This window comes from Mus pahari, chromosome 2 (genome assembly GCF_900095145.1).
Source record: "Mus pahari chromosome 2, PAHARI_EIJ_v1.1, whole genome shotgun sequence".
Classification (NCBI taxonomy): domain Eukaryota; kingdom Metazoa; phylum Chordata; class Mammalia; order Rodentia; family Muridae; genus Mus; species Mus pahari.
In genome coordinates, this window is record NC_034591.1 from 124,601,226 (window position 1) to 124,619,085 (window position 17,860).

The 17,860-nt window shown below is 43.9% G+C and overlaps 1 protein-coding gene across 13 annotated transcripts in view; it reads left to right on the plus strand.

Moving 5' to 3' along the window:
- Itpr1 (inositol 1,4,5-trisphosphate receptor type 1) overlaps window positions 1-17,860 on the plus strand; it is a 330,113-nt gene that overhangs the window by 282,377 nt on the left and 29,876 nt on the right. For all 13 annotated transcript variants that reach the window (XM_029535575.1, XM_029535574.1, XM_029535578.1 and 10 more), the window contains 6 exons: window positions 4,420-4,595; window positions 7,780-7,944; window positions 12,820-13,015; window positions 14,578-14,670; window positions 15,672-15,811; window positions 16,272-16,437. In XM_029535575.1, the coding sequence (XP_029391435.1) occupies window positions 4,420-4,595; window positions 7,780-7,944; window positions 12,820-13,015; window positions 14,578-14,670; window positions 15,672-15,811; window positions 16,272-16,437 (936 nt within the window). The remainder of the gene's footprint in view (window positions 1-4,419; window positions 4,596-7,779; window positions 7,945-12,819; window positions 13,016-14,577; window positions 14,671-15,671; window positions 15,812-16,271; window positions 16,438-17,860) is intronic.

Here is a 17,860-nt window from a genome sequence, read left to right on the forward strand (position 1 = left end):
CCAGACCAGTGTGTGGGGACAGTAAGCTGACAGCCCCTCACCTTCAGTATTAGTCTTCATACTGTAGACTTCTAGCCATGGGTTTGCTGGCCACTGGTCATGTGACTCCGTGCAGGCCTCTTTGGTTACTCCTTGATGTTTCCTGTATTCTAAGATGCTGACAGTGAGGATGTTGAGGCTTTGATGTGGCTTCAGAAATGCCTAGAAGGCGCTGACAAAATAGCTTTAGAAGCCTGTCTCTTACCAGTCAAATCTGAGACCCCTTGAACGAGGCGATGGTTGAGATCTTTCCAACTCTATGGTGATACACTTTGGATATGGCATCCACCTTTATTAGCCTGAAAGTGACAGGGTTTCCTTGTCAGGCTGTGAATTGCGGGCTTCAGAACTTCGTACCAATAGACTTACTGGAAAGCGATGTCAGAGCTCCTGGGAATGAATGAAAAGAGGCTGATCTGACCCACGAGTCCCCTTTCATGATACTGAAGCAACAGTTCACCATTAGAGTGAATTCTTGCATTTGTAACATGTGTTCTGGAAATTTTCAGTGCTTAGTACCAACTGTTTTCAGGAAAATGGTTGTTTTCATACTGCTCAGAAAATATATCTGGTTAATTGGTCTGAAAATGCCACTGTGAGATCAGTATGTGTTAGACTCTGTAGGTGCAGCTTAGTAGTAGGATGCTTGCCAAGCATGACCAAGATCAGGATTTGAGCTCCAGCACTTCCAAAATAAAATTTTCTGTGTATGTTTGCATTACAGTATCTTTCTAAAAACAAGATTGCTAAAAAAAAGTACCTCTTAGATGTACATAACAATCTAATTTTGTACAGTGCTGTGGTTCTGTGGCTTACATGACCTTTGCAGCCAAGAGCAGCAGTGGCCTTAAAAGCTCCTTTTCCAAGAGCATCGTCCCAGCCCACTGAGCCACCTGTCAGAAGCACAGCACTGGTACAGAGTCAGATACTGCTCAATCTGTGAACATGCCACAATGGCTCAAATAAAGACAGTATGGCTCCTTAAACTTTCTTATTATTGAAACATTTTAACTTGCTCATGAGTAGAAGGAACAGCATGACAAACTGCCATGTACATCAGCCCAGCTTGAACAATTAACATTTTGCTAAACTTGTTTCCTCTAGCCCCCCACTGTATTTTTGAAACATTTTAGAGAAGTTTAGACATTTTGTTGTTTTGACCATAAATATTTCAGTGTGCCTCTAACTTATAAGCATATTTTAAAATATATATAACTACCAGGCCATTATCATATGTAACAAAACTAACAGTAAATCTTGTAATAGTCCAAATTCACATTTCTCCAGCTGTCTCCAAGATTTCTTTCTAGACCCAGTCTCTTGGAATCCAGCACTAGTTTTCAGTACCGTGTTAATAGCATCAAAAGAGCAGGTTCTTGCCTTGGCCTCTTCAGGCCTTGGGTGCAAGTGCTGTACCGGCCATATATGGAATGGGTTTGTTTGTTTTTTATTCCCAGCACATAGAAGGCAAAGTCAGACAGCTCTCTGTGAGTTCAACCCCAAAGAGTTCTAAGACAGCCAGAGCTATATAATGTGGCCCTACATAGTGTAGCCGGAAAAAAGAAATCTATTTAAAATGTTTAAACATTTATGAAATGAAAGGTAAGCCAGAGAATGGAAGAAAACATCTCCAAAGAATGTCTCACTATATCAGGATGTAAATACAGATTATAAACACATAAAACACTGTAATAGAAAGACTACCACATTAAAAGAATGGGCAAAGTATTTGCTCATATAATTAACAAAAGAAGATCTAAGGATTATGAGTAGGTATGTGAGAAGATAGCCAATATCTACATTTATCAGTAAAATACAAATTAGAACAGTGATGTATCTCTATATACCTGATAAAATGGTTGAATCACAGGACTGTTAATATCAAGAGCTAATAAAAGGCAAAAAAAACAAAAAACAAAAAACAAAAATGTGTGGTTGTTTTGGTTGGAAAGTAGTATGGCAGTATCTCCCAAAATTGTACATTCTGTGTAAGACCTAGCAGTCTACTTCTCTTGTGTTCTGCAAAGAAATGATAACATCATTTCCACTCCAAGACTTGCACTTGAGTGGTCTAGTAGCAACGTTCCCAGTATCTCTGGGATGACCACAGACATCCACCCACTTATTGAATGAATAAATAGATTATAAACTGCCGTACATCCATAGTGTACTATTCCATAGTGGACTATTACTCAGCAGCAAAAACAATGAAGTGGGAGTAGCCACCATGATTCTTAAGCACTTCTTAGTCACACCCAAGCCTACCTCCTAATACAGTTATTTCTCCATTTTCATGAGAACTGCAAGCTGATAGTAACAGGAAGCACACTGGTGGTATCCGGGAGGGGGGGGTGAGGCAACACATGAACAGCAAAGACTGCTAGGCAACCCAGTCAGGGCGCTCATGTTTGTCAGGGTGTGCACATTCTGTGTCTTGATTGTGGCAACAACATCCTGTGATGGTCATATAACAACAAACTGTCAAAATTCTTGATCCGTGCGCACAGTGAGTTGATGCTTTTATTTTAACAGTAGCTGAAGACTGTTAACATTAAAGGCATGTACTTTTAGCCATTTCCTAGGTCACTTTGGATAAAATACTTAAAGACTGGATTGCCTTTAAAGTAGAGATACTGCACCAACCTAGGTTGCTAGAGTGGGCTGAGTGAACAGTAACTAATGAGAACAGGAGAGACAGCAGGACAATTGTTAAATGTGCACGTAAATGAAGCCACGTTTTAAACTTCTATAAACCTTATGTGCCTTTGAGCTCATTTCTTTTATTTTCTGTGGTTGAGGTATACGTGGTCACATGTGTGTGAGCACATGTGTTTACGCATGTGTGTGGAGGTTCAAAATTAACATTGTGTGTGTGTTGCCTGACCATTCTCCACTTTGTATATAGAGGCAAGGTCTCTCACTTGAGCCCAAGCTAGTCTACCTAGCTAGCTTGCTCAGGGGATTGCCTGTCTCCACCTCCCACTCAGGAACATTACAGGAGAGCCACCACACCCACCCAACATTAACACAGACAGTGGAGACCTAAACTGCCATTTTTGTGCCCATTTTAACCAGCTTTTCTTCCTTAAGGATGTTGAAAGTGAAGGGGGGGAAAAAAGGCAAGTGGCTGGCTCTAGGGAGACAGTTGTTGAAGAGAAAATGCCTCAGATGACTGTCACTTAGCTGGAGAAAGAGCAGCCACCTGCATAGGTACCTCCTCCTGAGCTGGGCTACACTCCTGGCTATTCTAAAGAAGAAAATCTCCTTTATATAAGTGTCCTGAATCATGTAGCCCTGCTTGTTTACATCCGAGGGAGACTCAGAATGTGACAGCATTTGCAATAGGGGTGTCTTATTTTTTTTAATGAGTGTTTTACAGAACTGTATTTTTAGCCACGTTGGCTCATGTTATGTAACCAAGACATCTCGTGGGACACTCTAAATAGAACCTGAAATAGCAAGAGATGACAAAAACTGGTAGAAGCTTGTTATCTACTGGGTTAATCTAACTGTAGATGATGCTCAAAAGCCGGAAGTTGCCTTCCCCCTTCCCTTGAGAAAATCAAATTGAGCCATGGAACCTGCAGTTTGACTTCACAGGTTTTGAATATAAGTGAGCTTAGGCTTCCAATTCCTCCTTCCCCTGAAGTGAATTCTGACCCAAGAATGAGTTTTATTTATTGAGTGAGAATCTGGTGTCTCCTCTGTGCCACATACTTTTCTCAAGAGTCTAGACAGAGGACAGACAAGTAAAATGATGGTTAGCAAAAAGCAGCATTTGAGGTTGGGGAAATATCTCAGATGGTAAAAGCACTGGCCACTCTTCCAGAGAACCTGGGTTCAATTCCCAGCACCTTCATGGCAGCTCACAGCCATCTATAACTCCAGTTCCAGGGGATCTGGCACCCTCATACAGACATACATGGAGGCAAAACATTAATGGACATGAAAATAAATCTTAAAGAAAGAAGGAAGGAAAGAAAGAAAACATAGTAGCATTTGAGCGAGGAGTGTAGTTCTGTGGGCAGAGCGCTTCCCTAGCATACTGGGCCCTATAGGAATAACCAGGAAGTATTGTGACATAGCATAGGAGGAAACACTTTGCAAGTTCTTTGTAATTAGGAATGACTTACCAGAAATAGTAGTGTCTCGGCTAAACCCAAAATACACAGGAAGACCAGAGAATTGGGGGGTAGGGGAGATACATAAGAAATATGAATGACTGGGAATCTAAAAACACTGAAACTGAGAATTTGAGATAAAAAAATCAGAACATCATTTAGAGAAGTGACTGAAAAAAATGTCGTTAGACCTATGTTACTCTGTCACCTAGATGTCATGAAAACACAAATTCCAAAGATGGCTGTATTGTCTTTCCAGGAACACTAGAGCCACACTGGTCAGGCCTCCTGTGGACAGCCATGCTCATCTCTCTGGCCATTGTCATTGCTCTGCCCAAGCCCCACGGCATCCGGGCCTTAATTGCTTCTACAATCCTACGACTGATATTTTCAGTTGGGTTGCAACCCACACTGTTTCTGCTGGGAGCTTTCAATGTAAGTATGACTCGCTTTGTAGTACAGTTCTTATGTATGAGTAAATAGGAATGCTTTCCATTTGGTCCCTAGCATCTTGACTTTGGGTTTCAATCTAGAAAAAAAAAAAAAAAAAATGCTGTTAGACTCCATCTTCCTTTGACCTCTTCAGGGTGAATTGACACGACCTTTCCTTGGGAGTATCCCTCTCAAGAGCTAGACAGGGACAGTAGCAGCCATGGAAGTTTAAGTTAGTTTGGCTAGTCTGACCAAAGGTTTGTTTGGACCATAGGTTTTTAGCCAGCACATCAAATGATCAAATATTAGCATAGCACTCAGTTCTCAAAGAGCTCTCATAGAAAAGAGGGGAGAGGTTAGAGGGACGGTTCACAAACAGAGCAAGTGGTGAGGGAAGAAGAAAATGACATATGGCTATTTAGACGTCAGAGGAGTGCTATCACTATAATTGAAGGGATACCCAAGGGTCCTTAGGAGACAGTGATGGCTGAGGGAAGACTATAAGTGGCATGGGACTCCTGCATCTTGGGAATCTCAGAATACCTTCCTTTGGCTATGGTTTCTATTCTAATCATGTAAAAAAGCTGAGGTGGCTGTACAAAAATGGAAGTGTCATAGAAAAGTACGGGTAATACAGAATCGTGTCTAGGTATTCTGATCGCAAAAGGGATTCTGGCCAGATAAGCTCAGAGAAAGGCAACGGGGTTTGAGTTCTGTTGATTTGGTTTCGGTTTGGTTTGGGTTTTGAAGTATTCTTGCTGTAGAGCCCAGCTTAGCCTTGAACTCTCTCTGTGTCCCGAGCTGATCTTACATTGACTGTGTAGCCCATGCTGACCTCCAATTCATGATCTTCCTGCCTCAGCCTTCCAGAGTGGTAAAATTACAAGTGTCTGCCACCGTACATTATGAAACTGTACATAAAAGAATAGAAAAGGTGAGGCCAGGATGTGCAAGACTCAGGAAAGCATTTTGCTTGTTTTAGGCTTCATAGGCCTAAGTGGAGCAATAGACCACAGAGCTGTGTTAGGGAGGGGACTACTCCTGGAACACTGAACTCTGGGGTAAGTCCATTGAACATCTTCCTCCAGGTTCACATGTGTTTCCAGAACATCATTCCATGGTGGTAAATGTAGGGTGGGAATTGAAATAGAGGGTCAGTGGCAAAAACCCATTAAGTGTTGTAACTGCAATATTTTTCAAAGACCTAAAGAATAAGCACAAATCTCTGAGAAAGGGAACCTACATGGCCATGTTTCCCAGATGCCTGTAGTTTTGCAGATGAGTGGGACTGACGCTGGGGGGGACTCTGTTCGCCTTGGTAAATGCTTGCAGTGTTTTAAGCCAAGATGATCTTTTCAAAGGCATTCTAGAAAATTCAGTCATCCATGTTCTGTAGACTGGGGTGGGAGGTTCTGTAGTCAGGGAGGCCCTTGGGGCTCTGCCAGTGCTTTTGATCAGGTATGGTAAAGCTGAGTCATAGTGTAGACCCAAGAAACAAGCTGCAGGTGTCTCCGTGGTGAAGGAAAGCACACCATGGGGTAGGCAAAAAGGTAGGGCCATATCCTTGGCTGTGCTCAGAACATAAGACATGGTATATACTGACAGCATCCCTTAGAGGTAGGGCAGGAAGCTAGATCAAAAGCTGGTCAGTCAGTCAGTCAGTGTGGAGTAGGGGCAATAGACTGAGCCCACGAACAGGAGATACAGCAGTGAATGTTAAAGAGAAGAGTGAGGAGGCTGAAGTGGACTGTTGGCCTGTTCAGATTTTTAGAACTTGGGTGTGTCGGAGGTTCTGTGGTGTCCACTGGACTATGCTCATCTCTTGTTTCTCCAAACCCCTCTCTCTCTAAAACTCCATCCAGAGTCAGTCACGCTCTGCTGCCCTGTGAGACTCTCACCCACAGGGTCAGAACTCAGGAAACCTGGCCGATTGTATGTTGAGGGTGCTTGAGAAAGCTGGAGGCTCTCTGTGTTGGTGTCCTCCCTTATCTGATTGTCAGGGAGTTCGCTTACACTGGCCTGCAGATTAGCTGGCAGGAGGTCTGTGTGTCTGGTGCCAAGGGAACTAGAGTAGCAGAAGATGGTTTTCCCAAGTGCACTCAGAGTCTGCTCTCCAGCTTTTTGTCAGCCTGTTAATAGAGATGGATTTCCAGGCATGGGGTGTATGTTCACATACAAATGTATTATCTAGTCGATAAGCCAGGGCCCCTTCAGTAGGTGTCTGGAAATCCGCGCTAGCTAAAACAGAGTAGAAATGCATTGGTTTGTTTTTGTCATAGAAAGCAAGAGCCTGGCTTCAGGTATAGCTGAATATGGGGGCTTAGGCAGTGGCATCAGGGCCCAGTTCTTTTGTCCCTTAGTTTGGCTCTGTGTCTACTGAACTTTTGTGATTTTATGACCCATGGCATGGTAAGAAGAGGACAGTAGCGCTAAACTCATATTCCCTTCAGGTTCAAGATAAGTAGGAAAAACAAAATTGTCTTTTGCTATAATCCCAGGAAAAATGCCTCCTAGGTTTTATTGGCTCATTTGGTCACATGACAATCCTTGAAAAATTATTATATCCAGAAGAATATAATATTGTGATTGACCGGATGAAGCTGCTTCCAGACCTCGGGAACTGGTTCTTGAAAAGGGGTGGATCCCAATGGGAAGATCAGAAATCATTCCCCGAAAGAAGTACAGGACAAAGAACTCATCCTGGCAAATCCTATTTTTGTTTCTTAAGAAAACATTCATCTTACTTGTGAATGCAGAAGCAAAGAAAGTGGAAAAATGTCTACTTCTCATTAAGCTCTACCCCTGTAGTGTCTGAACTGGAGCCAGCTTAGATAACAAGCTTTAAGCATGCTGATCACAGAGTTCACGGAGAGAGGTGACTTCTGTATTTGACTGACTCATATAAGAATGTTAGAAATGGTTCATTTCGAAAACCATCATTTCAGTATGTGTTAATCTTGTTTTTGCCGTACACAAGTGCTGCTTGATTGCTGGTGCACTTGAAATGGTTTGACTACCGTGTAATTTGTATTATGCCTGAAAAGCAAAGTAATGGAATGACTTGGAGTCACAGGACAGTTCTGAGAGAGCTTGGTGGGCACTCGGTGCTAAGGCTCCTCTCAGGTTCTCACGCCCAGTTGAGCATGGCCTCCGCCATCTGACTCTTCCCACCACCGTCTGTTCTCAGGTCTGCAATAAAATCATCTTCCTGATGAGCTTTGTGGGCAACTGTGGGACCTTCACCAGAGGCTACCGGGCCATGGTGCTGGATGTGGAGTTCCTCTATCATTTGCTGTATCTACTGATCTGTGCCATGGGCCTCTTCGTACATGAGTTCTTCTATAGTTTGCTGGTGAGTACCAGGGGTTCACATGTTTCACATGTGGAGAACTGTGTCATCTCTTATCACAGACCCCCACCTTCTAATCACAGCTACTGGGCCTGATCCTATAATATCAAACTCCAACTGCATCCGGTCTTGGGAGGATCTGAGAGGAAAATGACATAGGAAACAGGGCAGCTCCAGGGAACCTGGCAGTGCAGGATCCCATTGTGCCCTGTGTGTGGCACATCTGTAGTTTCCACCATGGAAGAGGTGCCTCTGCGGTTCAGATGTTTCCTGCATACGTGTCCATTTCTCTCACTCGGGAAGCACTTGCCAAGAGGGATATGTTTGACACTGTCACCTACAGTCCTCTGGGATCTGCTTCTCAGTGCAAACATGTGAGGACCAAAGTAAGAGCAACTTGCAGAGCCTCAAGACCTGGGTCAGTGAGCTCACTAAGTAAAAGTGATTTTGTTCCCATAGAGCCAAGTCGTTAAGACCTGGACAGTTGGTGAGTTGGTTCTGTCCCTTTCTTGGGAGCAGATTAAGTTACAAACCAAATAATGATTTTCTGTGCCAAAGTCAAAAGAAACCTAGATCTATAAAATTGGGGATAAATTTCAGCGCACCTACATAACATGGCAAGAAGCATAAACTTTTATGGTGAAAACACAAGAAATATAAAAATATAAAGATCAAAAAAAAAAATACCCAAGGACTCAAAATAAGAGAGAGGGGGTAGGGAAATGGAAGGAAAAGAAAGGAATGAAAGGATTTAGAAAATGGGGATCGTGGAGCGTCCTTAAGGAAGGAACAATGTATGGTTTCTAAGCTGCTTGCTTTTGTCTGTCTCTGTTTCCTTCCTTACAAGGTAAGAAGAAGGTTTTCCTCGCAGGGATACTGTATGGATCACGTGTAACTGTTCATGTCAGCACCCTAAGCAAGCATAGCCACGGGACAGCTCTCTAGTCGTATCTTTATCATCCTTTATTCGCAATGCCACAAAAAAAAAAAAAAAAAAAAGATAAGGAATTCACCAGGATTAGCTCATTCCATTAGTGGGAGATGTTGGCAGGCTAAACGGAATGGATTATTTTCTCTAGTTTCAGAATCTGTCTGGCTGTACTTTGTGCTTTTAGGCAAAGGGGTGGCAGGATGTACTTGTGAGTGCTATTATGTGGCCTATTTTGGTCATTCTGTATCAGAAATCTTTAGAGCCATTCTGGACCCTATTCTGGAACTGTTCTGTATCGTGCATGAACATCCCTGGACAGAGTTTAGCATGTGAGTCGAGGAGACCTACATCCAACAGTCTAGCACACTCCTGTCTTCCCTGGGGAGAGTGGCAGAGGTCAGGGACTGTCTCTTGTGTCCCTGTTTGTTTTTTGTTTGTTTGTTTGTTTGTTTTTAGGTAGGATCTCTCCCTTTGTGCCCTTTGACCTGTGCCCTCTCCCCCTGCTGGAGTGTGGCTTTCCTTGCTGCTCTCCCTCCTGTTGATCTTGCTTCCTTTCTTCTTCATTTCCATTCTGCTTCTGTTTTTTGTTTTCTGAGTCATTATTTGGAGGTAGCCAGGGCCTTTCCTAAATGCAAGGGACAGTGTGAGGTGAGACCCACACTCCTACTCACAGCCTCACCATCAGCGAGACAGAGGCAGAACGGTAGCAGCTAACTCTCTGCAAGTGCATGCTTCTCCCACACTCTCGCCCTCCTTTTGTGACGCATGGTGCAGTTAAGTAACTTGTGCCCTGAATCACACAGTCACTGGATCTTCCAGACCCAAATGTCATTCCTCAGAATCCTGGGCAGGCCGTGCCTCCGTGAGAGCAGCGTCCCATGCTGCAGTTCACACCTGTACTTCCAGAGCCCTCGCCCGTCATGGGAGCACAGTGAGGTCAGTCTAGATCAGGGTGAAAGCCACTCTCGTGTGCATCCAGGGGTTTTCTGAGCCTTGACTTGCCTGTGGGATCCTGTTCTTGTACTGAACATGTCTGATGAGAACTCAAAACACAATAATCCCACAAAGAAAGAAAGCTTACCATGTTCAAAACAAACCTGGGTTTTGAGAGAGAGAGAGAGAGAGAGAGAGAGAGAGAGAGAGAGAGAGAGAGAGAGACTTCCTGCAGAGAAGTCTAGCGTCCCTGGGTGATGGGAGCTCCCCTGGAGTTAGCTATCTAGGAGTCTAGGAAGGAACAGTAACCCCTTGGCCTCAGGTACCATGGCCCCCAGGAAGCATCTGGACCTGGCCTCGAGCCTGCATTCCAATTGTATTCTTAAGAAAATATTAACAGCGGAGATGAAAATGTACAAAGTTCCTACACAGCAGCTGACAGGATGAGGGCCCCAGATGGTCACTGAACGTGGAGACAGGTTCATCCCTGAGTGCCGAGCCAAGGCAAGCTTGTTAGAACGCCCACGCTCTCCAAGTTTAACCTGTCGCCTGAGAAAGGTTAAACAGCACACTCATTCCTGGTCTGGTGGCCATAGGGACATAGTGTGTCTAAATTGCTAGTCACAGCAAATATAAATTGATACAGCACGCTTGATGGCTGTAGGCAGTACTCTTCCATTGTAACAGGAATTACAGATTTCTGTTTCTGGAAATTAGTCAGAAAGTCCTAAGTAGACAGATGTGTATATAAGCATATCCAGAGGTATTCATCACAGAAGCAATTCTGATAAGATAATTGAAAACATCTTGACTAGTCACAAACATGATACTGGCTATGTTAAGTATACGTGATTCTATATAACACTGGGAGAACATTTTGACATGACATGAAATGTTCCTGCATGTTGTCCAGGAGTGGCTATAAGTCAGTACTATGGTACTTACTAATAATATCTATACATTCCACTTTTAAAAGGAATAATATGTAGATATCTATAGATGATGGAATGGAATTATTAGGGTTTTTTCCTTTGTATTCTATCTTTTCCAAGGTCAATTTTTTCTTAGAATATATAAATGTATATATATTTTTCTAAGTAAAAAATAGAATATATTTATATATTCTAAGTAATAATGTAGACTATATATGCTGTATTTTATTGTTTAAATTTTAAAATTATTTTCTAAAAACCATAAGAGAGTCTTTCCTGGTTTGATCTGTTGATTCTGTGCCTCCTGCCCACAGAAGACAAGGCCCCTTTGTTTGCTGTGAGATTTGCTCTCAGTACTTCAGACCAAGTTGCTAGAAAATATTTAACCAACGTTAAAGCAACACAGCCTTTTACTTTCTTTTGTGGATTAAATGCCACATCCTTGCTTCCTTTGACGGACCCTACTTTGCCCAGCTCCCTCTAGGAAACTTAGTTTCAGGGTTCAGATTGGAATTAGACAGGGAGAAAAGCTAATTGGCCAGAAAATGGCCTCAGATATCAAATTCTAAATTGGAAGACATTGAGAGACCAGCTCTGTGCAGTCATTTTACAGATGAGGAGATGGAGGTCCACAGAGGCTCATTCAGCATCTCACTGTAATTCAAAAGTGGAGTGGAGAGCCCACCTGCTTTCCCCATAACCGTCTTCACTGTGCTGTTAGCCCAAGCCACAATGAAGACCAAGCCTTTCGGAGCTGCCTAGACATGGGGACAGAGGCAACATCAATTAAAACACAAACAAATGAACAAACACTAGCCTTCAACCAGGTCTGGCAGCATGTGCCTATAACACTAGATGAGTAAGAAGCTGAAGCTGAGGCAGGAGAGTTAAAAGTTGGCTGCCAGTGTGGGCAACATAAAGAGACCTCCATCTTAAAAAGACACGCAAAGTCTCTAAGTCCCAGAGTTACCCCAGAGCTTTCCCCTAGTTGCTCCCCAGCCGAACAGTTGCCTGTACTTCATGGAAATCTATCTACCTGTCATCCTCTAATGCCCACGTGCAACTTCAAGGATCCTGCCTTTCTCATGAAGCCCACTTCCTGCAGGTTAGGGGTTAGGACCGATCTATAAACCCAATGTGACCTTTAGGGGTCATTCCTATACTAGGGGAGGAAGATAAAGGGTAAGGCTTCCTGGGAAGTCTCCACTATGGACATCCTTCAACCATACTGTGTGGCTTTGCTCCATCTTCCTAGTTGGTGATTACCAGTTACTGTACTTGCACAGTATATAAGTATGCCTGTGTGCTAAGCACTGTAGATATAATGCTTGATTATTCTTCCTATTGACTCTCCATCTTGGGGTCTGCATATGTGGAAAGTGAGGCTAGGGGCTAGGAATAGAACAAAGCCCAAGATCCCATTGGCTATCAGTAACTAAGCTGAGATACGGACCTCAGCAGTCCAGAGCTCTTGCAGCTTGTACTAGCTAATTGGTTCTCAACCCTCCTAATGCTGAGACCCTTTAATACAGGTAGTAGGAACCCACTCCAGCCATAGAATTATTTTTGTTGCTATTTCATAACTGAAATTTTGCTACTGTTGTGAATCATAATGTAAATATTACTGGAGACAGAAGTTTGCCAAAGGGTCATGAGAACCCTTTGAAAACCATTACAACTAGCTTGTAATATGCCTGCCTTCACAACTAGATACTGGCCTTCCTGGAGACAGACAGACAGATACCAGAGTTCCTGGCCCTTTGGAAATGCTCAGAAATTAGATGCTAAATGGATGGGTTCCAAGACCCTCCGTACTTTCTTCCGCGTTGCTCTCTGAAACTCCTATGTCTATTTCTGGAACCTCTAACCTGTTTTGTGTGCGGTTTGAAGTTGGTACTGATTGCCACCCACTCTTCTGTGTTTATTTTTCCTCCTTTTTAACCATCCTAGTTCTCACTGTGAAGACAGGCAACATGTTACGTGTTAAAATTATAGAATGATTCTGAATTTCCAGGAGAGTAAATGATGCTGATATAAACCAAAGTTCTTAACAACTCTTCTACCATCTTGTTTTTTCTGAAGCTTTTTGATTTAGTGTACAGAGAGGAGACTTTGCTTAATGTCATTAAAAGTGTCACCCGCAATGGACGGTCCATCATCTTGACAGCAGTCCTGGCTCTGATCCTGGTTTACCTGTTCTCAATTGTGGGCTATCTGTTCTTCAAGGATGACTTTATCTTGGAAGTAGACAGGTTGCCCAATGAAACAGCTGTTCCAGGTGGGTTTGGGATCCTCTTGTCTTTTTCAACATTAACATGATTATAACCAGACCAGAGTAAATATGTGACCTTAGCAGGCAACCGTGTCTCTAACACCAGAATACAAAGTATGAACACAGGTCATTCTCATGTTATTCAAAGGGTAATGCTGAATACTGTGTTGTGAGGGTCAGTGACTACCCCATGCATTGAATTCATTAATTAAAGCCTCACGTGTTCACATATACTCTGATCCAAACTCTCAAGAGGCCAGCCTAGGCCACATATAGCAAGGTTCTGTCTCAAAAATACTCAGAAAAAGGCTAACTTACTAATGCCATATTTCAACCAGCACAACGTTTTCACAAAACATTTTGTTTGAGTGAATAAAGTGAAAGTATCCCCTTGACTTACTGAACCTACTTCTGGTAACTTCTGGGGGAAAACCTGCTGAGTGTGTGTAGAAGCAGACATGTCTAGGAAAAATGTTCACTACAATTTGAAGATTGGGAGCAATCCAAATATAATAGGTTACTTCACTGGACTATGGCCCACATCTGTGGGTGGAGTACCCCACACAGAGAGTGCATCCTTATAAGCCTTTATGGACAAACACTAATAACATGAGAAAATACAGAATAATAATAGTAAGGTCATACTTTAAATTAAGACTTACATAACTATATTGTTTTGTGTTTGGAGTTTTGTGAGACAGGGCATCTTATAACTTAGGCTGAAACTCACCTCATAGACAAAGAAGACTTTGAGCTCTTCTTACTGCCTCTACCACCCAAGTACTAGGATTATATTCATACATATACCACACTTATCTGTATATTTAATGTAGAAAGACAAACCCACACACTGTTTGAGGTGTCTATCCTTGAAACTTTATTTAAAAAAGAAAAAAATGTGTGAATTTTACAGTGAGCTCCTATATATAACAAAACTGGAAGTGATTTCCTGTTGGCAAATGATCATTTTTAGATGATGCCAAGGCATTCTTTCTCAGAAGAGCTGTCAGTCCTTAATGAAAAGTACCTGGTTAAAGGTAGTCAGGCTGCCTGAATCCTGGGGACAAACTAGACCTTCTATGACACCCCAAGCTTGGCCGCCTTCTCCCGCAACTGTGCATCTTGATATAAACGTTCATTCAACCTTCAGTTGACACCAAGTAGCACTTTGTATCACCTACCGTGGATTCTAAACCAAGCCAGCTTGGGTCTTGGGGTTCCATTCATGCCCAAGTTGCTTCCTGCGCCAACCTGATCCAGATCTTGATGGAATCTGTACACCCAGTAGTATTTGTCTTTGAGTTTTGTCTGTTTGTCTTTAAAGTCGGAGAGGTGCTAGTTAAGTGTGATACTGTTAGTAAGCCTACAGAACTTGACATTTCTGGCTCTTTTCCCATCCAGCTCACCAAATAAGAGTGTAAATTGCATCTGTGCTTTGAATTTATATGCAGTATTGGAGGGTGTTATTTATGTAAAGGGTTGTTTAATCAGCCGTGAACTGGGGACTTCAAACATTTTAACCATATGCTGCCAGATTGTTCGTCACAAAACTCCCTTCTCTATCCCAGAAACTGGCGAGAGTTTGGCCAACGATTTCCTCTACTCTGATGTGTGCAGGGTAGAGTCGGGGGAAAACTGCACCTCTCCTGCACCCAAAGAAGGTAGGACCACATGGCCACCAGCCCCAGGTGACTGTCAGTCACCTTCAGTGAAGTACGTGAGGCAGGTGGTATTGGAAGCAGATTAAAGCGGAAATACTGCTTAGGAGTGAGGCTAACAAGGAAAGGGAGAAGTTAGTTAGGGTTGGGGGGATGAACAGAAAAGGAAGCCACGTATGATGAGGCAGGCAATATTTGAGTGTCCACTGTGGACAGGAAGACAGCATTGGGGGGGGGGTAGGGTGGTGGGGTAAATGAGAGCTCACATAACCAAATGCTGCTTCAGTAAGGATGCCATTTAGAAGACAGGCAGCCAGCAGAGTATTGTGGTAAAGGTGCTGCAACTAAAACCAAGGACTCTCAGGCTAAGAAGGGGAGGACGGCATTCTAAAGGCTCAGTGGTAAAAGTCCTTCAGGCTAAGCAGGTGAAAGTTAAAGAGCCCCAGAAGCTACAGCACTGGAATGATGCTGGACTGCCTCTCAGTGGGAGAGCACTTGCCTAGTCTGTGTGAGGCCCCCGCCAGGAGTACAAAAATAAATAAATACAAACAAAAGGAGAGAAAGAGAGAGAGTGAGAGTGAGAGAGATGGGGGGGGGGAGGCTGCACAGTGGGATAAAGAGCCTCTAATGGGAAGCCAAAGACCTATTTCTGTCCTCTGTGCATGCCCAGTTGGGTACCTGGCAGAAACCTCACCTGAGAAGCAAGATGCCTTGTTCCCAGCCTAGGCCAAAGACTATTCTGTTTGTAGGTAGGACTATAGTGTAACACGGTCAAACAATAGGAGGTATTTGAGGCTCCATACTTAGCTTGAGAAGTTTGCAGGGTTTAGAAGTGGGAACAGCCCTGTTCGACTCCTGACAGCACATATCTGACTCGTAATTACTTAATTTTACTCCATGGACTGCCAGCTGGAGAGATGGCATTTGGAAAGCATCACTGGGGAATCGCAGTGTCTCTTTCCCCCCTCCTGTCTTAACTGTGTTATTACTCGCCCTGCTCACAGAACTGCTCCCTGCAGAAGAAACGGAACAGGATAAGGAACACACATGTGAGACCCTGCTCATGTGCATCGTCACTGTTCTGAGTCACGGGCTGCGGAGTGGGGGAGGGGTAGGAGACGTGCTCAGGAAGCCATCCAAAGAGGTAAACAGATCCCAAGGGAAAAAGAGGGGGCACAGAGGCTTGTGGGGGCAGGCAGCGGGGGTGCTCAGTGGTGATGCTGAGTGTAAACTGTCAGTGTGGAACATGAGCTGGAAGTGTGACAAGCCATTGTGTAGAACCCAGCCAGAGCCCCTTCCCATGAGACCCCACTAAGGCATGTTGAGGCCCCAGGGCAACTCCTTAGACAGAGGTTTGTTTAATATTAGGTCTGGCCACCCCAACATGCTGTCAGAATCTTCCTAGTTGTGTTCCCCACCGCAGTTGAAGCATTCCCAGGATAGATCCAGGGGATTAAAAGGAGTCTTGGTTGGGAGTTTTAAAGTTTGATGCTCAGTGTAACTCCTGTCCAAGTGGACAGCTGTCCAGCTGGAGCTGGACTCTGACCTCTGAAGAGCAAAGGGCAGTGCAGGCCCCGCCTGAGAGCACCATCTCTCATCTCCAGGAGCCTCTGTTTGCTGCAAGGGTGATCTATGACCTCCTCTTCTTCTTCATGGTCATCATCATCGTCCTGAACCTGATTTTTGGGGTCATCATCGACACCTTTGCTGACCTGAGGAGTGAGAAGCAGAAGAAGGAGGAGATCTTAAAAACCACGTGCTTCATCTGTGGTGAGTGTCTGTCTCACTCGGGCAGGCAGGCCACTGGCCGGCGTGGCTGAGCACATGGCCACGTGGCAATGGAGTGGGTATATAACAGATACTGGGCTAAGACAGTCACGTTGTGCAGTCCCATCCCTGCCTTCTCTTGGCAAACAGCAGGCTTCTATGTGGACAATAAACTCTGTGCAGTAGTTACTGGTTTTCCTTTCGGAATTAAGTTCTAAAGAGTAGAAATGTGGCCACATGTGTGAGAAAAATGTATCTCTCATCTTCCTGTGTCTGGTCATCCTGAAAGTCCCCTGGTCCAGTCCTAAGTAGACTAAGAAAGAAAGCTGTTATCCAGCTACAGCCTGAGAATATCTTCTTCACTGGCAGGATCAGGCTGCAATGGGAAAATTCCATTAGAGCTGGGCCCAGCGGCATCCATCTGTAATGAGAACACTTGGGAAGCTGAGGCAGAGTGATTGCTGTGAGGTCAATGCCAACTTGGACCTGAGCTACCTAGTAAAACCCTGTCTCAAAGGCAAGAGAAAGAGGAGGGCTGGAGAGATGGCATGGAGATTAGGCGCATGCACTGCTCCTGCACATAACCCAGATTGAACTCCCAGCGCCCATGTCAGGCAATGGCTCACATCACCCTGGAACTCCGACTCTGGTCTCCATAGGCATCTGAACTTATATACACATATATGCAGGCAACACTAATGGACTCAGTAGACTGTATTTATATACATATGCATATATACACCATGAGTTTTGAGGAGGCAGACGGATGGTATAATTGTATTTTAATCCAAGCACTCAGGAAGCAGGGTAGATCTCTGACTTTGAGGCCAACTTGGTCTACATAGCCAGTTTCAGGACAGCCAAGGGTACATAGTGAGCCCCTATCTCAAGAGATAGATACATACATACATACATACATACATACATACATAGATACATTTATTTTTTTAAAAGAGAGAAAGAGGTCTCTTACAGTCAGGTGAAAGTTGAAGGCTTGGACTCGGTACATCAGCCCCTGCTTCTGGACCAGCCTCAGCTGCTGACTGGCCATGCACCTTCGCTCAGTCATCTACATGCACCGAGCCATCTTCCCCACCTGTAAAGTAAGTAGTGTCCCTGTGCACCTCTCTGCATCCCTGGGAGAATTAGGAGTGAGGACTTGGCTAAGTTTCTGACATAGCCACTCCCACCCCTAACCCAGTCATGCTGCAGGCTAAGTAGGAACTGCTGCAGGAAACAAGCGCTCACACCTGTAATTCCAGCACTCAGGAGGAGGCTGGGCCAGGAGGATTATGGGTTTGAGGCCAGTCTTTGCTACATGAGACCCTGTCTCAAAAATAAAAATAAAAATAGTTTCATGAGGTACCAAAAAAAGTCTCTAAAAGTATAACTATAGGAAAATATATGTATATGCAAACTAATCATG